Source organism: Cololabis saira, chromosome 16 (assembly GCF_033807715.1).
Source record: "Cololabis saira isolate AMF1-May2022 chromosome 16, fColSai1.1, whole genome shotgun sequence".
NCBI classification, from domain to species: Eukaryota; Metazoa; Chordata; class Actinopteri; order Beloniformes; family Belonidae; genus Cololabis; species Cololabis saira.
The window spans coordinates 20148235-20171754 of record NC_084602.1 but is presented as its reverse complement, the minus strand read 5'-3'; the positions used below and the strand labels follow the sequence as shown (position 1 = coordinate 20171754).

At 40.3% G+C, this 23520-nt stretch overlaps 1 protein-coding gene across 1 annotated transcript; it reads right to left on the bottom strand.

Moving 5' to 3' along the window:
• Positions 1-67: 67 nt before the first annotated feature.
• On the bottom strand, positions 68-22310 carry LOC133462020 (gamma-aminobutyric acid receptor subunit rho-1-like). The gene is made up of 10 exons (XM_061743097.1): positions 21909-22310; positions 15816-15866; positions 15585-15691; positions 14560-14627; positions 14112-14335; positions 12818-12900; positions 10948-11088; positions 10420-10572; positions 6971-7167; positions 68-2642 (listed from the first exon to the last, which is right to left on the bottom strand). Exons 1-10 carry the CDS (start codon positions 22013-22015, stop codon positions 2340-2342), a joined length of 1434 nt encoding a protein of 477 aa, XP_061599081.1. The 5' UTR covers positions 22016-22310; the 3' UTR covers positions 68-2339.
• Between the last annotated feature and the right edge of the window lie 1210 nt (positions 22311-23520).

The window sequence follows — 23520 nt, the reverse complement described above, 5'->3', positions numbered from 1 at the left end:
CTCCAGAATTCACTTACGTTTACTGTGAAAGCATGGATATATATGAAATATATTGGAACCAGGACTGAAAATGTTAGAAGGAAAACTGTGTCTGTCAACCTCATTTGATAAGAAGCTGATTTGAATTGAAGTTGGCAAAAAAAGCGGGATCGCAAAACCTTTTGTTTCCTCATATTAGATGCAGGAAACTTGGCATGCACATTCCTCTGAATGTGATGTACCACACCTGAAAAACAAATATTGACATTTATTCAACATTGCTCCCACATTTAAACATGTTTAATCAGTTGTTGAATGTTTGGTCATTTAAACACCAAAATATATTTTTTTATATTCATCTCTCTCTTTGCTAAACAAAATGAAAAAGATGATAAAACTAGCAACTAACAAGTCACAGTGAACCTTGAAGCCTTACAACACCAAATGAAGGAGATCAGCTTCAGTTATGTAAAAAAAAAAAAAAAAAAAAAGAATAAATAAGGACATTATAAAAGTAAATACCATTATAAATTTGGGGGGTTTTCTAAACACATATTTTTACATTTGTAGTTTTAACCAGTTGCAATATTGTCTTTTTCCTCATTTTCCCCCCCAATCACACAGATAAAAGCAATGCAGAAGATTGTCAGCAAAACAACTGCACTGACATACAGCTCACAAGAAAATGCAAAATAAACTTCATTATACTGAACATGCTGCAAAAATAAAGAACCTAGAACTTTAAGAGAAACATATTTTGAAATATTAATTGTTCAAAGGACTATTTCCAAATTTTTGGAAATAAGTTTATTTGCTTTCTTGTAGAGCAAACTCAGCCAAGTGCCTTAGCCAAGTGGTGTCAGTCATTTAAATGTGATTCTCTCCGATGACCAGCAGGGGGCGAACCTCAGGAGTCTATTAGAAAATGTCAATTTTGAAAAAAATCTTATTTTATATATATTTTTTAATCTAAGTAAGACTTAAATAAAAGATAAAATCTAATTAATATTAAAAAAGATGAAGGAAATTACACTCTAGGATCAATTGACTTGTAATTGACGAGTCACAACCATCTGTGAGCATGTGGTGTTACGGCTTCTCAGACTTCCAGTGAAAATGAAGTGGAGGATTTGACCAAACTAGCTGGATTCCTGTCAAACTTCCCCACCTCACATGTCAGTGTCCTCGGGGGAGATGTTGAACTCCACATCCCCCCTTGCCAGTTGCTTTGGAGAAAACATCTGTGACATGAATCAAAAATTAATAAACGTAAGCTGCTGCCAAACAGTTCAGTTGACATGTGCATACATTACATCTGTCCAAATTACTACTGTATAACACAAAAACTTGCTTTTGAGTCGTGGCTGTTGGAGGGGTAGACAGACAAGAAGCAAGGATGGTAATAGCCTGAACACCAAACCTGAGGCTTCTACACAGTAATCCAGAAACCAGGGGTTATGTTTATCTTTCTAATGCCGTCTGTGGTGTGTACAGTATGTTTAAAGCCCATTGAGACTGGAGTAATGCGAGTGTGGGCCGGGGTTAGTCTGAATTGAGGATGAATCATGCCTCATTTACGTGTCATAACACCAAGATGCTGAAAAGATCGTCCCAGATCTTCTCTGATTGCCACTTCCCACCTAACGACCATGAAGCCACTTGTCAAATCATAAAAGTACAAGGTCGGTATAAAACGCCTACCGAGGGGCTGGTGGGTAAATTTTTCTCAAATCCAATTATGCTGTCTGTCCCAGTTGACAGCTCTTATTTCCAACGTAGCTAGTGCTGGATTTGTGTTATTGATTTTCTCTCAACAAGAAAGCAAATTAACCTTTATCGCAACGTGTTAAAATTCCTTTGAAGACTTTTAGTTTGTCGCTGATTGTCACATAGAGGTCATACAGAAAAGAGGATGCACTCATGCACTGAGAATGGCAGTGAAATGCCTGTTTTCACACGTGGTCGCAGCCACCGCATGGACAACCGAAACGCAGCGTAAAACGTCACCAGTCTGTGTTTTTTCACCTCCGATTGGGGTCAGTCCTTGGGGGACAACAACGTCCAAACACATTTCCGGCCGCGCTGCAGAGACGACATGAAAACACGGAGATTTAATGGAAAAACAGTGACAACAGCTGTCCCGGTTGTCAGGAGCTCATTTTCCAAACTCATCAGTTTTAAGTGGCTGGGTCGAGAAGGCAATGGTTACCCATCTGGGAGGGATCTCCATCCATCCAATGAGCAGTTTCTCTCTGAAAATCCTGCGCAGCACAGAGTCATCGTTGCAGCTCGAGCATAAATGAGCTGAGCTCCCGCCGTCCAGTCGCGGGCCGCCCTCATGCTGTTTAACACATCCCAGCTTATGAGTATATGGACCAGTAGATGATGTTAAAGAGGAGGTACGCGCCAGGGAAAGCCACCCTGGAGTACTTGTCTATGGCATGGGTGTCTATCCAGATGTTAACGTAACCTCTGGTTGACTTCATCTGTCTTGCAATCTGTGGGTCATTGAGCGCCACCTGGGCCAGGATTTGGTCTTGGCGACCGCCGTTCTCGGGCATCCCATAATTCCCGGTTGTGTTGACGTCCATGGCGCCGTAGCCGGTGATCTGGGGGTCGACCATCATGTCATCCGGGTTGCCGATGCCGCAGGTACACGGCAGCTGAGCAGGACAAACAGCACAAGATCAGATACAACTTCATCCTTTTTTTCTCTTCTTCAGCAAACTTAATACATTTGAATAACTTTGGGATTAAACATTTATAGGAAATGATGTTTGTGCTGGAAATGCTCCTCAGGGTATGTGGGCAAATTTGGCTCCATATGCCACAGCAGTTGGCAGACGAGGAACATTACGGTCCCACAAATAACTGCCATAGGCCTGAGAGCAGCTTTAAGTGAACCAATTTAGAAAATATTCATTTGCTTATTGGCAACGTACCTACATTATTCATTTGTGTTTCTGCCAGTTTAGAAGTATTTTGAAGTGTAAAATATTTATTATAAAATCAGGTCAAGAGTGGGTATGTCTCAGAAGCTGTGGAGAACATTATAGGCGCATAAATCAGCCAAAGCAGAGTTTTTTAATCCTTTTAGGATGTGGAGAACCCGACTGTCGGTACAATGGCAACTGAAACCAAAATCTGAGCTCTGTGGTAGTGGCTCCTTTTTGTGTCTGTGTGGGTGGGGTTGGTTGTCTTTCAGTTTGGTTGCACCGTTGCGTCGTCGTAAGGCCGCTCCAGAGTCACACGTGGGAGCTTAAGGAGTGTATATGATGACATAGCCTTTGTTTCCTCCCGCCATCAGACCCCAAAGAAGCCAGTCTACGTTCAAGCTATAACCCAACCACCATCACGACTTAAACCGGAGTCAAAAACAACCCACCTTTTAAATAAATCCTTAACCATTATGTTATAGTCTGTGCATTGTGCATTTTGACTCCTGAAACATCCCCACACACCAATATCTACCCTTTTTTTAATATTAAAATATAAACCATGATGGAAATGAGATGATACTTTTGGTGAATATGACTCCATGTTTTTGGCTACTGATTGATTAACAGAGGTGTCAAGTAACGAAGTACAAATACTTCATTACCTTACTTAAGTAGAAATTTTGGTTATCTATACTTCACTGGAGTAATTATTTTTCAGACGACTTTTTATTTTTAATCCTTACATTTTCACACAATTATCTGTACTTTTTACTCCTTACATTTTAAAAACAGCCTTGTTACTCTATTTCATTTCGGCCTTTAAAAAAAACTATCCAGTTAAATTGCTCCATCCGGATAGAGTGAATTTGGTTGTGGTTGTGGCTCAGATGTTCTTGTCCAGTTTTGTTCTTACATCCGTTCCCTCAGATTCCTGCAACTAAACTTGGATGTACATTCCAATAAAGGTTAGGATAAATGATAACATGCCTGAAGTTTGACTTTTTGCACCATTACAATACTTATAGGCAACTAGTCATCATATCTTCTGCTCTCTGAAACACATGTTAATGCTCAATAGTACACATATATGCTTCTTTAATATATTTGCATTATACTAAGATGCATTCATTTTCAATGGCTTTTGTCCTTAATGGATTTTTTCCCCCTTACATTACTTTTACTTTTATACTTTAAAGACAGATTGCAGGTTAGAATTTTTTCAAAAATGATACCTGACCTTATGTGAAAATGACTATGTGAGAAGTTAATGTAGGATTTAATATGTTTTACAAGACATAAGGGCACTTATTCAGAGGAAAAAGTGGCTGATTTTAGCCAAGCTCGTACAAACGCTTTTTTTTTTCGAACACAGCGTCATATGACGTCACACCAGGGAGCAGTCTCCACAGCTCTGCCCCATCTGTATGCCCAGACCCCGTACACACGTAGCCGGGTATCTGCTAAACCCAAGATATTTTCCTACGTTTGGACCTGTCATCCACATGAAAACACAAATAAACGAATGTTTAAAAAAACTCCGGGCAAAGGGAAGATTTTTGAAAACTCCGTTTATGTAGATGCGTGCAGTGGTGTAAAGTAACGAACTACAAGTACTTCGTTATTTTACTTAAGTAAGATTTTTGAGAATTTGTACTTTTATTGATACTTTCATTTTTCTGTACTTTTACTTTTACTTTGTTACATTTTCAAGGAAATAATCGTACTTTTAATCCGCTACATTTAAAATTGGACACGTCGTTACTCGCTACAAATTAAAGAACAGCACAACGGGGGCTGATTTATGGTTCCGCGTTACACCGGCGCAGAGCTACGGCGTAGGGTACGCTGCGACGCACTGTCTACGCCGTAGCCTACGGCGTAAGGTGTGCGTCGATTTAACGCGGAACCATAAGGGGGACGGGAAGGAAGGGGGGCGCGTGAATATACCGAGAAGGAGCCGCAGCTCCCGGGAGAGTTGCGCCGCAGAGGCGGGCCGGAAGGCCGGAGGAACCGCCGCCGCGTCGAGTACCGAGGAGGACTGAAGCCTGAATTATGGTTCCGCGTTAAATCGACGCAGACCCTCGCCGTAGGGTACGTTGGTGTAACGCGGAACCATAAATCAGCCTTGAGCGGCAGCCGACGCGTGTCCATGCGCATCATTCTTTGATTCCACCCCTTCTAAGGTGGTTTTGGCATTTAAAAGTTCAAAAGTCTCATCTTTTATCAGCTGGGGTTGCTTAATGTTGTCACTGCATACTACAGGCTGGGGGTGGACCTGTCAGCGGGGCCAATGGGGGACAGCAGCAGTGATGAGCAAAGGGAGACATTAAAATGGGGTAATGGAAACAAACACTAAAGGGGTCAGAATAATATCACCATTATTTAGAGTTGTAAGCAAATTCTTGGATCCTTAATTTCTTTGCAATCCTTTTGAAAATAATTTTGTACTTTGAATTTTGTACTTTGTACTTTGTACTTTGTACTTTTTACTTTTGTACTTAAGTACATTTTAACCCATGTACTTTTGGTACTTTATTATATTTAAGTTGAGGTACTTTTATACTTTTACTTAAGTAATTTTCTTAATGGGTACTTTTTACTTTTACTTAAGTAATTTTCAAGCAGAAAATTTGTACTTTTACTTAAGTACAATATTTTTGTACTTTTTCCACCTCTGGATGCGTGTAGACCTGGTGTAGACAGAGACAACCGGAGTTTTGCGTTTTCGAACGTCACATTATGCTCCAAAACAACAACAAATCTGCTCTGAGTCTGACGTCTAACGTGCGATCCAGAACTGCAGATGATCCACCATCTGTCCTCCAAGCTATTTATTAAATAAATGGTCTCTGCTCTTGACACCGTTACACCGACGCGGAGCCTACGCCGTAGGGTACGCGGCGACGCGCAGCAGGGCTGCAGCAAGGCTGCAGCAGGGCTGCGTCGATTAACGCGGCAGCTCCGTGGCGGACACGGGGAAACTCCAGCTCATTGCCCGAGGAGGAGGCGCGGATCCCGGGGTAACTGCGCCGCAGAGGCGGCCCGGAGTCCGGAAGACCAGATGATCTACAGGTCTGTGCTTATGAAAGTGGTCGAAAACGCAGATCTTCGGTTCTGTGTGGAAGGTTTTTTTTTTTTTAACAACGATGTAATGTGGATAAACGAAGGGGGGGAAGTATTCGGTTTTAAAAATACCCGGCTATTTCGGATGCTTTTAAAAAAAAAGAGAAGATAATAAGCCTGTTTTCTGTTTAGAAAGTACAAACATAGACAGATTACAAATACTCACCCGTTTTTAAGGAGTTATTTTCGGAGTTTCTTTCAGGAGCACGGAGCAGGAGTGCTGCAGTGAATAAAGGCGGATTTATGGTTCCGCGTAAAATCGACGGCGTAGCCTACGGTGTAGGTTACGCGGCGCACGCAGCGTTCTGTGCGTCGCTGCGTAACCTACGCCGTAGGGTCTGCGTTGGTGTAACGCGGACCCATAAATCAGCCTTTTAAAAAGCGAGTTTCAGCTGTCAATCAAAAGAACGTGGGGGGCCTAACGGGTTCGTAATTATAAGGCTGTGGCCCGTCATATTGGTGTGAATACACATTCACAACCTCTTCAGTGTCACAAATAACATTAAGATCCACTATTTTTCCTATTGTTGAATTCACTGCGCTCCCCAATGCGACGTCACTTCCGGTTCAACTTTTTCAGATGCGGAAGTAAAATACTCTCACAAAAACAACTCCGGAGGTCACTGTAGTATATATTTATGCGTATTTCAATGAAAATTCACTTCCTACATTATTTTCCTACACATTGATTCACAGGGGTCTCCAACCTGCAATATGCTCTTTAAGTAGTTTTGAAACCAGTACTTTTATACTTTTACTTGAGTAAAAAACTTGAGTTGATACTTCAACTTCTACAGGAGTATTTTTAAACTCTAGTATCTATACTTCTACCTGAGTAATGAATGTGAATACTTTTGACACCTCTGTTGATTAACAATAATAGTGAGTTTGCATGAAGGGCTTTGCACCCGCAGGCCGGCAGCACTTACTCTCTCCCTCAGCTTCCGCTCTTTCCTCTCCTGCACTGTTGAGAGGTAGTTCACCGCCGCGTACTCTATCACCGACAGGAAGACAAAGACGAAACTGACCCAGAGGTAAATGTCCACCGCCTTTATATAGGACACCCGCGGCATGGAGGCGTTGACCCCGGTGATGATGGTGGACATGGTCAGCACTGTCGTGATGCCTGCAGGGGAGAAGACGAGCAGCGCAGTCACAGCAGCTTTGTAGATTACCATGTCACCGGGCTGGGAGGCCTAAACCGCAGCATGTGACATGCTATAAAATAATGTTATTTCATGGTTCAGTATTAAATGTTAATGCATATTCCTTTTTATCTCCCCACTTTCAGTGAATAAATGAGTAAATAAATGCTTTACTCCAGCTTTTCTGCCCGTCGAGTTAGAGGCCTTTTCTCAGTTAATGTCATTGTATATTTGTTGCCCACATTGGAACGTCTTTTACAATCATGGTGAGGACATAGCAAGTTCTCTATTTTGTCATTTCACATCAGAGGTGGGTGGGTCTGAACCCCCCTGAAGGGATGACATTAAAGTGTTTTGGAGTTAACAGGAAACCAATGTGAATTTCTGTATTATCTGGACATCTTCTCAGCATGGCTCCATTCCATGTTTTCTTTATTAACTAGATTAAAATGAAGTAAATAGAGATTCAAATTAAATTCATTATAAACTATGATGATTTGGTTTATAATGAAATTCTGGGCAAGCGTTCCTCACTGCCGGGATCTGCAGCACACATGTATGCACACTTACTGGTATCATCTCTGAGCTTACGGGATCTCTGGTGCACGTCTCTCATCGGGGCTGAGATGTCAAGCAGCAACAAACCTTTACATGCTTATTTGTAATCCTTTACAGTTTCATCAGGTATGCAGTGCTGAACAACAAGATAACCATCTGGGTACAACAGAAAGTGCTTTGACAATCCTAAACGTCTCGCTGTTGTTCTTCAAGATCTATTTCTTTGATGGAAGTCACATCCATCGTCATCAGAGGGTCCACGTCTTTATTGCGGGAAACGTCTGCATCCAACACTCTTTCCTTTACCTTTTTTCTTCCAATCCCGGCCCACATGTCGAGTAAATCTGTAACCAAACCTCTACATGTGATGCCACTGAACTATTTAATTTGCGTCAGAAAGTTTTGTGAAACCCTGTTTTAATGTTTCCCCGCTCTGTGTTGCAGCTTGAAGCATAAACTCATTAAAAAAGGAGGGAACAACCTCACGAAGCATGTTTTAGCACTATAAACCTGTGAGTTTGCTTCGATCAACAGTATGGATCTATGGATCAATCTGTTGATTGTATCTGCAGTAACTAAAAATGTTTTCAGGAAACAACTAAGGTGCCGCAACGGTAGCGAGTTTTAAATGCAGGCTCGAAACGAAACTGTTTGCAAATGCCTTTTCTTTTCTTTTCTTTTCTATTTCTCTTTATGTGTGATTTTTTTCCCCCAATAATCTTAACTTTCATGTTCTGTTTAACTTAAAATCCAAGACATGAATTCTTCAAAAGTCTGTGGCTTAAAGGGTTTTCTTTCTGCATGACTGATTAATTGCCAACTTCTTTCTTTAGCAGTAATGGATGAACAGAAGTGGGTCTGAGGTGGTCTGACTGGCCCAGTTAATCTCAGAGAAAAAGGTTCTGAAAACCAAGTCACTAATGAACCAAACCTGCTCCGACTGTTCCAAGCTAAGAGGTTGAAGTCAGACGATGGCAATATTATATGATCAAAGGATTTTCTTTCTTATTACATTTATTTCATTGTCTATCTTTCCTGGCTATGATTTCACAAAAATCCTCACTTTTTTCCAAAGGTTTAGTAGAAATGTGGATCTGTCTGACGAGCCCACTCAATTACAGAAAAGCTTCGAGAAACCAAGTAATTTGGCCAAATATCTGTCACACCTCGTTTAAGTCATTTATTGGCAGAGCAACCGTGTGGGACACGGGTGGTTCTAGGAGCAGGGCCTCATGGGCGTTCAATGGACGGGGCCACGTGGAAACTGGCCCCCCTGAAGGGCCCCTAGCCTGTCTTTTTTCCAACGATCCCTTTATAGATGGATGCCATTCAGTTAGAAGCATTTCCACTATCAATAAATGAAACACACAGACGAAGGACGTTTGGATCATACTGTTCCAACAGGAAGACTAGAACACATTTGACCAGCCAAAGACTGATAAATGAGTTCATTGGTCACAAATCACCATGCTAGTTGTCATTAATGTGCAAAAAAAAGTTTAAGCGCTGCTGTCACTCAGTTTAACTGGCACTAAATCAAAAAGCGGCAGCAAGATGTTACTTAACTACCTAATCTTCACTGTCTTGTACAAATAATGCTAATCTGTGTGCTTCTCTTATTGTGATATGTGTTTGAAAGTAGTGCAACTCTGCAAAATTGGTGTGAAACTTTACTCAATTAAAGGAGCATGATGCAGGATTGAGGCAGGATTTATGAAAAAAATTTGTATACTTTTTAACTTTTCTAGTAATAATGTCAGATGAAGCGTTCCAAACCAAAAAGAATGAGCCCTCTAGTGTATCTCTCCGTTGCCTTGAACAGGCTGTGTGCTGCAAAATGTGCTGCAATTGTGGGGCCGAATTTCCCGCGCTGGGCTGCGGATGTGACGTCACATGACGCTGCATGCGCGTTTCTCCCCGTTCTCCCGTGCCGGCTTCGCTGTTGGCTGCAGTACCCCCAACGACCGTCGTGGCGAAGGATGGCGCTAGAGAGTCTAATTTCTTAAAAGGAGCCTCATGCTCCTTTAAATTGACTAAATTCACCTCAACAAAAATAGGGATTGTGTGCTAAAACGTTGAAATAAAATGAAATAATTATAAGTAAAAAGAGGATTGTTTCTGAAGACAAAATCACCTTCATGGGCAACCACGGTCCTTGGCCCGTTACCTAGGAAAACCCTAGATCCATCACTGGTCTGGGACATTTTCCATTAGCTTTTTCTTGTACATCTTTTATAAACTATTGCATCCCTGTTACAAAGCAGTTTGAACTGCTGTGAGAAGGAATAGCACCATATAATATTTAACATGCAATGCTTTTTTTCCTCCAAACATCACCTTGAATGATGTTTGATTTCAGAGCCTATGTCCACTGCTCATGATGCCAGTTTGGATTTTATAGACTTTATTCACACCAGCAGTTCAAAACCTAAATTCAAATTAAACCAAAAGCACTCAGGAACAGGTATACCAATATGTTGCCTCAGGTCTAAATGGATCATTCAGAATGAACCTCTAACTATAACGGTGAGCAGAGCCGCTCTGCCTCTTCATGAGTCGTGACATTCAGCCATGTAGGTTTTGCCTTCACGCAGCAAAATAACAGACAATTGGCAAAGAAAAGATGAGAAAAACAACCTTTGCAGAGGTTTCAGTGAAAGGAAAGCCTTGCCTACCTAGAGGCACCCTGGCAGGGACAGCCCTGCGGTCGATCCAGAAGGACACCCAGGACAGCATGACCATGAGAGTGGCAGGGAAGTAAGTCTGCAGCAGGAAGAAGAAGATGTGGCGCCGCAGGGTGAAGTGGATGTACAAACGATTGTACCAACCTGGGAAGAAGTAACAACACCGTTATTTGCTGTTAATGAGCTGTGTCAACTCTTGAAGCAGAGCGTTCCTGTGACTCTGGCTGAGAAAGACAGGAACACAAAATCCTATTTTATGCTCCAGGTTGCTGGAAATGAGCGTGTTGGAATGAGAAGGCTGTAATGTTCTCACAGTGGATTTCCAGGCAAGTGTAAGCAGTTGGCAGGAATTTCATGTATTACATTACCTAGCAAAGAATAAATATCACTACACCGTCGTGATATCTAAAGGGGTGTTCATTTCACCTATAAAAAAATTAATTCTTCTTTTGATATGGGCATACAAAGTAAAATAAGATTTATTTAAGCGTTAATTCTCTTGTGGAGCTGTCAGAGTACCTGTGCTGCTGTAGAAAGCCAATTTAGTGGTGGTGTGAAATTTCTGGATGAGAAACTGGGACAGAGATATTCTGTCATCCGTGTTCAAGGACTCGTTGCCTTTCTTCCAGTACAGCATCAGGTCATCATCCGTGTAGGCATCTGTTGGGAGTTTAAAAAAAATAAAGAAGAAGAAATAAATGTGCAAGACAAAATGAATCAGAACTGGTTTAGTATGAACAAAGCTGTATGGGAATGTAAACACAATATGTGATTTAAAAACTATACAAATAAAAGACTTTAACTCCCACCAGCTGTCCCCAGAGGCTGCGATAGTCACAGTGTTTTCATAGAAAGTGCGGTAACCAGCGATGGAATCGAGGGGATGGTGCAAGAGGAAAGGGACTCAAAATTAAAGGAGTGTATTCCCTTTGAAGCAGGAGTCGGCCCAGAAACTTTCACAGGATTTCGTAAGATATATGGCACATTTGACATGTTAGGGGCTCAGGAGTGTGTAAGAAGAAAGCTCATGTGGATTATGCAAAAATGTTTTTGACTTTTTCTCTGTGACTGCACAAAGCAGCATGAGGACTGTAGAGGACATTTACTAAAACACACCAGCATTTATCCTATGAAAAAAATTAGAAAACAGACCCGTGATAGTATTGGTACGACGGAGTATTAGGGCCAAACTAAGACAAAAAAAAATATGGAAATTACGAGAATAAAGTCATAATAATACCAGAATAAAGTCGTAATATTTTGAGAATAAAGTCGTAATATTTTGAGAATAAAGTCGTAACATTACGAGAATAAAGTCGTAAAATTACGAGAATAAAGACATAATATTACCAGAATAAAGTCGTAATATTTTGAGAATAAAGTCGTAATATTTTGAGAATAAAGTCGTAACATTACGAGAATAAAGTCGTAATATTAAATATATTATAAATATATAAATATAACTTCACAAGATGCTCAATATTCCTCATTTTAACACAGGGAGAATACTGCTCTTCCTGTTAGAGTTCTCATAACTTACGACTTTATTCTCATAAATTACAACTTTATTCTCGTAATATTACGACTTTTTCTCGTAATATTACGACTTTATTCTCGTAATGTTACGACTTTATTCTCGTAATGTTACGACTTTATTCTCGTAATATTACAACTTTATTCTCGCAACATTATGACTTTATTCTCGTAATTTTACGACTTTATTCTCATTATATTATGACTTTATTCTCGTAATTTCCTATATTTTTTTTTTGTCTTAGTTTGGCCCTAATACTCCGTCGTATATTGGTGCTACTTGTGATTCCTGAGTCATTTCCATGTTTCTGCAGAAGGGGATCTTTTTAAAAACACTTGCTACTGTCTCAACTGTTAAAGTTGTTCCAAATCTGCTGATATCCATATTTGGAATAATTCTTGAAGGGCTGAAACTACCAGCTGGGGATCATCAAATCATGGCCTTCTGTGCACTTTTAGGTCGCCACCTGATCCTTTTGAGGTGCAAGGATGCTGCCCCGCCCTCATTCTCTGATTGGATAAGGGATGTGATGTCTGATATGAAATTAAAGAAGACTAGATACACAGCTAAGGGTGTGTTTGTGTGTGTGTTTTCCATTCTCACCCTCTGTAATTAAACAATTAAACTTGCGTTCTTTCGCTCCTTACGTTCCCCATGATGCTCGTGCATAAATCTGATCATATTCTTTAGGTCATATTCAATTCTAAGTTAGATACGTTTAAAGGGTTTGTTAACCTTCAAGCACTGTTGAACGTTTAGTCATTTATTGATTGCTTCGTGTTTGTGATTCAGCGTTGAAGCAGACGAATGGGCCCGTCTGACGTATTTTTCTCGTGCTTTGGTGAACGGACTCACAGCTCTCTATCTCCAGGGAGCAGGTCTGGGTGTCCAGCGGGAAGCGGCTGAGGTCCATGTTGCACATGGCAGTGACCGTGACTCTGCGAGAAAAGTGGCAACGATAGCAGAGATAAAACCACTCTGATTTAACATCCATCAGAACAGACTGGTGGATATTAGGCTCACAGGTTTACATTTGATACATTTGAAAGGTGTGAAACTTGAGCAAAAGTGGCATAAATAAAGATTCAAGCAGAGTTTTCTCGATGGTAATACAGAATGTGTTATATGTTTTGTTGAGTTGAAACAATTCTCCTTGTGGGGTAATAAATTGTATTTCCTTGGTTATGTCTCCTCGCCTGAGATTGTTTTCAACATTACAAAAAAGTACAGAGTCTGACACGGTAATGTCTTCGAGTGTGGAGCTCTGTTAGTTCTCTTCAGACAGTTGTCTTTTTTAATTCTTTTATTTCAACATACACGTTGTGGCATCTTCTCCTGGTCCATTACAGATTCACTATTCATCCCTTTCAACCGGCCGTCCACAGTCTATGACTACTTCTATCATTTTCTTACATTTAGGTGTCAGCGGTGACGTATTTAATATCAATATCATTAGATTTATTACATTTTGGTCAAACACATTTTAAATCCTGCTTATGCCAGTTGGTTTGTATTTTCCTTTTGTGGCACATGTTTTGTTTTCAAGACATTGTTTTTTGTGTCCTTCTTGGACTTCCTGAATTTTTTTTTTTTTTTACAGCTTCCCCAATTTTGTCTGTACTGTCTCCAAATTTTAAACACAACTGACTGGAAATAACAACTTATTTTTCCCCGCTCTGTTGAATTAGCTCCAGCTGTCTTGTTGGGGTCAGGTTCCCTGTCGATCAGTCAGTTACTTTAAGTTTTCCGCTTTTGAAATTGGTATGAAAGCTGTGTGTTGGTCATTTTATGAGGTAAAAGTCAATGCAGTATTACGGGAAAATGGGGTGCAGATAAAGATGGGGAGGCTGAATAATTTGTCTCTGATCTGGTCTGTGATGTCACAGAACCCTGCACATCGTCACCGTTTACTCAGACGGAAATCTTTCAATTAAATAAAATGACATGATTGTAGTTTATCAGAGTTTTTGAATTGGTAGAGACTTTAAACACCCAGATAAATGGTCTCAACCACAGGACAATTGATATTTTTCTTAATATATCCCCTTAATGGTAGACCTTAAAACATTGTTAAGATGTGTTTAACAAAAACCACAAAAATAAAGCAGTGTAATGAACATCCTCCAAGATTGGGGGTTCAAACATTTACCTGAGGCTGTAGAGCACGTTGCCATCAGGATAAACCCTCAACATGACGTTGTCGGTGGTGGTGTCGTGGATGAAGGAGCGCTTCGAGTGGACAAAGAACATGTCAGGAACCCAAATTTTCTTCACCAAGCGACTGTCAAAGGTCATGCTCTGGTTGTTGGTGCTCGGAAACGCCAGCCGCTCGTCCTTCCAGTAGTGTCGCAGGTACAGTGTCATGGTGAAGTCCTACAGGACAGAAAAACTGTTTCAAGTGTCGCTCAGAGGAGGATGCAGTACTTTAATTTGCTATTAAAAAATGCCACCCATGTTGTCTAAAAGGGATGCTGTGAATCAGAGGAAATGTCGGGCCGATGTCTTAGCTGGGAATGTATATATATATATATATATATATATATATATATATATATATATATATATATATATGAACCTCAGATCTCTGTCATACTTACCATATCCACTTCAGAGATGGTGTCAAGACTTTCAACCTGAACATCTACACCAACAGGAATCGGAGGACCTGAAAAAACCCCACAAAATTAACAGAAAATCTACTTTTAGAAAAGGTTATTTTATCATGTTATATCTAAATGAGATAATTTTTGTTGGTTATAAACGTGAAAGTGGCATAAAACAACCAACAAGATCATTACTGACACTGTTTTAACCTTTTCGGGGGAAAAAAAAGAAAAGAAAAACAAGGAATCACACAAATATAGAGCAAACCGCTTATGCTACAACTGTGACATCCCGGCTCAGATTCTTTTTTTGACCTATTTCCTCCCCTCTACCCTGCATCATCCTCCTCCTCCAACAGCGCACAAATACAATCAGGTCATGATAGTGGATCAAAGTTGATGCAGGGGTGGATGAAATCCAGCTCTCTTTTCCACTTCACGGTTAAAATCGGACGTTGCAAAAGGATTCTGGAAACGGTCACTTGGTGTGTTTGCAGCAGCAGATTGCGGTGTGATTAAAAGTGGTCTGATAAACACGGCACGTGTCTCAAAACGAAAGCCGTCATGGATGATTTGTTTCCGCCACATAAAGCTCTTGTGTTTGTGATTATTTGCCTCGGCCGAGAAGTAAAAAGATAAAGACATCTAAAAAGACATACAGACTATATGTATTTTGTATTATCACAATCTTCGGAAACAAAATCCTGTCGGCATACTTGACACAATCATTCAGTTCAAAACGCAGAAATCAAATCTCATGAATATATAGGGAGGGAAAAGATGTGTATTAACTCTGGCAATGTAAAGCACTGAGCTGTAATTGGAAACACCAGCCCAGTTTGCAGGATGGTGTCACCAAGGTCTTTTAGAGATTAGCGCTTACAGGCCTGCTTGGCCCAAACCAAAGACAACTGCACATATTACATCTGCATTAACCAAACATGCAGCTTTTTACAATCTTTTGCTCTAAATATGGTCAGACGACCTTTCCTTTAAAAGGGTTAATCAGCTTTTCCAACCTCCAAACGCTGGTCTCATGGTGAAATCGTGGTCCTCTATTCTCAGGAGTTGCTCCGATTTTGTCATTGGAGACTTTGTCAGGTCTGGGCTTCGTTTGAAAATTGGGCTGAAAATCAAAACAACAGGGGTGTGTCACAGAGACTGTGTGCCCTTAGTGAGGTATGACACTGAGCCTTCAGTGTAAAATACAATTAGGACAGATATTATGGAAGATGGCTAGTAAAACTTGCCTTCCAGATTTGTCCCCGCCTTCCCCATCCATTGTGGTGTCTCTTCGTGACCTGTAACATAGAAACAGTAACGATGAAAGGAACACAACTCAATAAATGGATAAATATGGATTGTTTTGCTTTAAAATCCAAAATATAAAATTTTCTTAGAACTAACAATCACTCATTTTGACTGGTGATAGGTTATTGAAATTCTGTAATTTAAAGAAACTATATGTAGTAATTTTGCTTCTGACCACATGAAGTATGCATATCACAAGAAAGTTCATGTGTCATCCACTGATATGACACCACAGAAAGAACAGAGTCACCTGACATCAGTAATAATATTCTGAAGAATGTTTTTGTATAGATATGTTTATTGAGGGCATAGCAAAAAAAAGAAATAATATTTACAATAACAATATAATTATCAATATCTCTCCCCCTTTTTTTTTTTAACCTTTCATAACATTAATTGAAGAATGTTTTTGAAGCATCATTTCGGTTTTACTGCACAGTGCCATGCTGGTGGGAAATAAAACCGCTCAACCCTGGGTTATCCAAAAACAGAGGAAACCAGCAGGCTTGAGAACCGGTTAGTACATGCCCACTAGCTCAGGTACTACAAGTTAGACATTTTATTTGAGCTTGGCTGGCTTGGTGTACGCTAACACGTGATGCTAACCAAGGTTAACTTGCATTAATTCTGATTAAATGTGTCCAAGTATCCTCATACAAAAGTGACAGCTGTTCACGGGCCTAGTGGCCCACGGGTTCAATTCAATTCAATTCAATTCAATTTATATAGCGTCTATTATAACAGAAGTTGTCTCTAGGCGCTTTCCAGAGACCCAAGACATGACCCCCAAGCAATGAGTGATGGGTTGATGAAGTCTAAAGACCTGGGTAAAGCACATGTAGCTGATCAAACTTTGGCATTTCCTAGCAATCCTGTCAGCTTGGAAGGACTCTGAAATGGTGCAAGGCGAAGCTGCTCGATCAGAGGATCTGGCTGCTGCACGAAGTCAAAGCTGGACCAAGATAGATGCTAACCAAATCTCCACCCGCAAAGATTGGGTGGCAAACCCAAAAGTGGTAACAGTACTTTCTTAGTCATTACAGTTAACGGCACAGAAACCCATATCAACTTCAAGAAGAAAAGGGATTAGGTATTTACTCACAACTCAGAAGTAGAGCTCACTGGAGCTAGCCATTTAAAACCATAGATTACAAATCAACAAGCATGCCTTAAATTATGTATAAATTTGATGCTTAATATAATTTTGCCTGATGAGTGAGTGAATATTAAAGTATTATCATTATAATAGAGAAAAGACCTGAAACACCAGTGTAGGTGTACATATACGTATAATATATCTTATTATTGACGAGCTGATAATGTAACTTTTAGCTTTCCTTTTTATGATAAATACAATGAAATGAAATATTGTTTGTGATTTTAAAGCCTGAATCAGTATTGTTTTAGAAAACAAGAATCATTTTTTCTCCTCAAGAAGTTGTAGTAAGCTCCTCCTGGTTACATCAAAAGCATTTGATCCACAAATCACTCAAAGGGCCGAAGAGCAGTTTCTCAATCATCCAGTCTGGAGCCAGAAAGTGTTTATTCTGTTCTCACTTTCCAGTTACTGCAGACTGCCGTTAAGCATCATGTTCAGGCCACAAGCAGAAGACACAATGACGACTTCAAGAAAGCCTGAAATGGATTAATGAATTAGCAGGTTGTGGCAAACCTCCGACCCCAGTAAAAATAATGGACATGAATTATGGAAACAGCACAGAAGAAGAGAGGTAACAATGAATGAACACCATACACAAACGCAGAAACAAAACAGAGCAATACAACAGGAAATACAACAGGAAAATAAAAGTATTCCGGTGCCATTCCACTGAAAGCTCACAGGGCTACACATCTACGCCTATCCAGCAGCTGGTTCCTAATCCTCTTGGCAGAAATGCCTGTCCAATCCCCACCCTGTCTTCCCACGGCACACATCAGACTGTCTGTCTGCACACCACCCCGCTGCGAGCTCTGACTTCACCTCTGCTGCTCCCTGCAGCCGCCGGCCCGCGGGCCAGCGTCCCCGCTGGGGCTTCGTTGGGGTTACTGGGACACATCTCTGCTCAGGACATTCTGGACACCTCAGTTTACGCTGCCCTTCAAAGGCAGGGATGCAGGCAGAAAAACCCAAATCAGGTGACAACGTGTGGATGGTCACGATTTGTATGTGTTTGAATATTTATATGAATGAACACAATCGCAACAAACAGCAACATAATTCAAGTTGCACCTTTAAATAGAATTTCCAAGATTCTGTTTTGAGAATTGAAGGAAAATATCTTCATCGTTTGAATCAGTTCCATCATAGTCAGAAACTGATCTCGGCTGATATAAGTCAACGAAATGTGTCGCAAAAGTCATCCAGCAACTGCTCCAAATCATCCTGAAGGGTTTTTTTTTCTCCTCTGATGTTTCCTTTTGCCTCCTCTGCCCTACACAAATCCTCCTCTCAACTCTTCCTCCTTAAGGCGTCGAGGGTAGAAAGTAATGATGTGAAAAAACTCCCACAAACTCACGCCAGCAGCACCAACATGCTTTTTCACAATTTCACACTCAGGAGAGTAGGAGTGGGGTGATGACAGACGGGAGAGGAGGAGTACATGAGATTTTTTTTTTTTGCAGCTGCGAGAAAAGCAAAGAGAGATTTCCATTTGATTTGTATTCACAAACCGCACACATCAACAGGGAGAAAAGTGGTGTGATGTGACTTTTAACTAAGAGAGGAGAAACACAATAAATTAAAAGATGCTGCTTTGATAACAGGACAATGCTGCTGCATGGTAAGATTACACATCAACTCTCAGCCCTTGTTTTGCACCACAAATGATTAAGACTGTACTTGATGATCATCTTAATCACTCAGTGGTCCCCTCAGTAAATGAAACTTGCCATGGCATGAACTCTGACAGTTTTATCAGGATGTGCAGAAGAACTGCAGCAGTGACGCTATTTCAAATATGCCTTTCTCACTCAGATTAACAGCAAACAGACTGTTTTTTTATGTTGCCTTTGATCTATAAATAACAGTTATTGCATGAAAAGTGATAGTGAAACCAAATGCAGGATTATGCTTTGACAGGGTTTCTTGAGTTTATTAAGCAGATGTAAATCATTCAGTGCTGATAGCATTTAGAGGCATACAATGACATTTGAGTCTGTTCGGGAGAGTCTTATCGTCTTCACCAGATATGAATGAAAAGATATTTGCTGACTTCAAGCTGCAGGCTTCAGTTGGGCTCTGTGCTGAGATCTTTACAACATAAACTTGTTTGTGCATCTATTAAAGGGTCCCATCTATTCCTGTTATTCCTGGGAAACTCCGTTTTTTTTCCATTTACTTGTGCCAGACTGAACAAACATGTCTGCACACTTCAGCGGGAGGCATTCAATCATCTGATGGCTTTTCATGCTTTTTTTTTTTTTACTTGAACTGAAACTACTTGCACCGATGAAGGCTCACCAGGGCTGGGTTGCCATGACAACCACAAAAAAAAGCATGGCATATATCTATAAAAAAATTTGATAAAAAGGAGCAGCATTGCCAGGGAGAACACCGTTATGCTTGTTACACCATCCCCCAGATGTTTTGGAAATCCAAAATCCTTTTGATATATCTGCCAAGGCTTGGCTTTAAAAGTATCTGTGGCAATTTTGTTAACTGAGAAAGAAAATAAAAAAATAGAAAAAGATTTTGGCCCTAATGATTTTTTTGTTTATTTTTTAAAATTTTAATTTAAAGCCGCTATTGCAATTGCATCACTTAAGTTTGTATGTCTCAGGTTTCTCAGTACAATTATTTCTGTATATCAAGTATGGTGTAGCAGCTTTGAACATCATCTGTGCCATTTTTGTTGTCACCTGTGATTTTTCAAAAATATTTTCCCTGAAGTCCATATAAACGAAGCATGACAGACTCATTTCCCCTTCATGCAAGTGAACCAAAGACACCTCTAATGTAAAAACTGCATGTGGTTCACAATTTAGGATCACAAACAGACTTTCAACTTTTTGCAAAATGTATTTTTATTTTTCCTTTTGCATTTATTTATCTGAGGCAGCGGTGAGTAGTCGGCAAGAAAATGATGCAGATTGCCACTAAATCAGGGGAACATTGACAGGCTCCTTTAGAGTATATTTACAAACTGAACAACACTCTTCTACTATGGAAGTGCCAGGTACAAGCAGAAACATTGCACATCCTCATGTCTGATTCATGCATCAGCAAAGCCGACATAAATACCAACAACATCTTCAAACACTTGTTACCCGCGTGGACAGCCTCTTAAAGCCTCCTTCTCCCTTTGTTTACATCCCTTGACAAGGTAACTGAAACAAAGTTGTGCAGCCTGGAGCAGAGAAATGGTGAACAATAGCTCCTTCCACTAAAATCATAGCAATCAATCCAACTTGAATATAGCAGAAAAGAAGCCGTGGCCAGATAAGAAACCTGCAAAATGGACCAACCACAGTTGCACGTTTTGCATGAACCTGATCTGTCCTTATGTGACCATCCGGCGTGGGTACAATGGGGGGTGTCCCACTACGGATACCTACATATCAGTTCAGAACAGAAGCAGAAACTAATCTTTAAACCGTTTGGCTGGGAATTAATCAACTGATTAATAACTCAGGCAATGTTTCATTCAAAAATGCTAATTCAGTATATTAATGTTCTAGCTTCTATAATGTGAAAACTGACTGTGTGTTATTTTAGATTTCAGACAATTCTTCATATAAAAAAGCACTTTCAATGAAGAAAGGTGGGTTATTACATTGCATTTGACTTTTTCAGTCTTTACACTTGTAAGAATAAATGATAACTGACTGACTAAGTAAGTAACAGAATCTCAACACACGTAAAAGGCCATCTGATAGTTTTAATTTAAGGCGTCTGTGACTCGTGGCTTGCGGTGTTTAGCACAATTCAAACAAACAATACATCGGTCTGCATCCACCATTTTGACCAATAAATTGGTCAATCAGAGCAGAAAGGCTTTTTTCGACGGGAGCCGCTAAAATGGAGCATTTCAGGTAAAAAGTGTCGGAACATGTTGCATCAGTGTTGTAACCTTAAAAGTAGGAATTTTTAAATGAGTGCTAAGTGGGACCTTCATCTTGGACTTACACCTCAAAATTCTTCTTAATTCGGACACTTTTTTTATCTATTTGTAAACGTCTAGCTTGTTTGAATCATTGACAGCGATCTGAAAAAAACTAATTTTAGGGTATTCTACATCTTTTACACAAAAAATAATTGTTCTTACTGAACCCTTTCTGATTTAAGCCTGAGACTAAAATATGTAAAGTTAAATCTGCTCGCCCACATTCTGCTCTCTGCACTGAAAAGCAGTGAGAAAACACTCAATTTTCTGACTGTAAGCTCAACAGTTATTCTATTATTCAAGTACTTCAAAAAATGTGGATTCCTTTCTCTTAAATGTCAACGTTTCTCCTTTTTTTGCCCCATAGTGCCGTTTATCCAACTACACAGTTTGTTTAACAGCAACAAAATACAATCCTCTCTTAATCACTTCCGATGCTGAAGCCAATTCAATCAATAACATACTGATACAAGGATGTTTTAGCGAATCCCAGATCTAGTCCAGTCCCCACTAAAACATCTAATCCAAGCGGTGCATTAACAAGGCAGCAATTAGCCTAAATAATCACCTGAAAATGACATTGACTACAACTGCTGCTGGCAGGGGAAATGGTTGTTAACTGCCCTGCAGCAATTGTGGGGCAAGAGAACACAGCATTTACCCGTAGTACATAAATAGATGTGAGGATTTAGGTCTCCCTCTCTCTTCTCTGCAATCTGTTGTCTGAATAAGTCTGTTTTCAGAGGGGGAGGGAGCTGCACAGGTGATACAGGAAACAGAGGACAACATCGTGCATAAATATCTACAAGAGCAAAAATCCCCCCGTGGGGGACAAAACTTTCCACAATGATTTTTAAATTACAAGCAAAGTTTTCATAATTTTGTGACACAAGTGTATGTATGTGATGTGCTGCACATGTTTGCCATTACCTGCTTTGTTTGTAGGGTTCCAGCTTGTGACCTCTTGACTGGACCATCTTTCCAGCTGCACCTGCGAGACAAATGCAGAAGAGCACAAGGACCGCGTCCACCTGCATGGTTCACATTCCCCAGAGGACGGACCTCTCCTGTCAATCAGATTCTACTCCCCGCCAGGGTTTGGAGCACTCTGCCCTCCTGAGACATTCCCTTCTCCAGCCCGGGAGCCGATAAGAGAGAGGAAAAAACAGCAAGAGCAGCTGCAGCTGCACTGGGCTATTCTACGGCCTGAGTGGAAAACATCCTACGGTGCTTAATCTCCACAGTGGGAAAAGCAATTTTGACTAAACCCATAAATCCTTGAGCGTCAGATGGTACGGATTTGATCCCTCCAGCGGCGGATGTGCCTGCCTCTCTGCGGTCTGCTGCTCTCAGATACGCTGCACTGAGATGCGCTGTACTCCACTTTGCACCGCCCAGAAACACACACTCTCACAGTGATGCGGCATGCTCATTTGTAAGGTCATTGGTCTGGAGATACCACCGTGGAGAGGAAGGCACAGAGCGCTCTGTGGGATCTGAAAAAAGCTTGCCAGCTCATTCTGATGCTGCTGAAATTCTGCAAAGAATGGTTTGATGACAACAGGGCATTTTCATTGCTACTTTAAACTTTTTTTAAGGGTAAACTTAATATCGTGAAATATATCTTTTTCATGCCACAAACAAAGGTGATTGCATCTTTAAACCCAAGAATAATAAGGCCAACACAGTATTTCAATAAAAATCCTTCAGATCCTCATTAAAGGTGATGACTTTTCCGTACTTGTAATACTCTTCATTAAAGAAGAAAATAAAGCACTACACATCGCGTGATATAATCATTACTCTTGTTTCCATTTTATTAAGAAAAAAACAAAAATAAACAAAAAAACGTGCTGTTTATCTGTATAAACCAGTTAAAAATGCTCTAGGCACTGACGTCACCATCTGCCTGGCCATGTGTCTCCCTTTTTTTTTATCTGTATAGCAGACTGAACAGCTGGATTATAAGATCATGAATTTGGGTTAGCTGCATGTACGTCAATCTAAAATCAGTATTAGCAATTTGTAGCACGGTTTGTGTTGCAGATTTGTGTGGATCCTTTTTTTAGAACGGTACTTTTGAGCGAGTAAATACAAGCTGCACAGCTTGGGGCAGTCAGTCGAAGACCTTGATTATTTACTAATTATCGTTTATGCTTTTATTTATTTGTTCTTCTGCTTAAAGAGACCTTAATTCAGTCTTTGTGCCAATAGTAGATTGAAAAAATATGAAATAAAATACAATAAAAATGAATGTTGTTTTCATGAACTCTCTGTTTTATCTCTATATCATATTTACTTGTGTATGTATTGTATTAAACACCTTTCAGATGGGATGCGTATGTGCTGGTTGCTAGGCGACCATGGAGGATTTTGGGAAGTGGACATTGATTATTTTTTCAAGTTAATGGATACATGCTGCGTCTTTCTACTTGTGGTTGCTGCATGTACAGTATACGCTGTTTATTCCAGAGGGTTTTTCGGGCCGAGTGGGAGAAGTTTGACAGCATGCTAGAGAAACAAGCACCAAGTAGACTCCCAG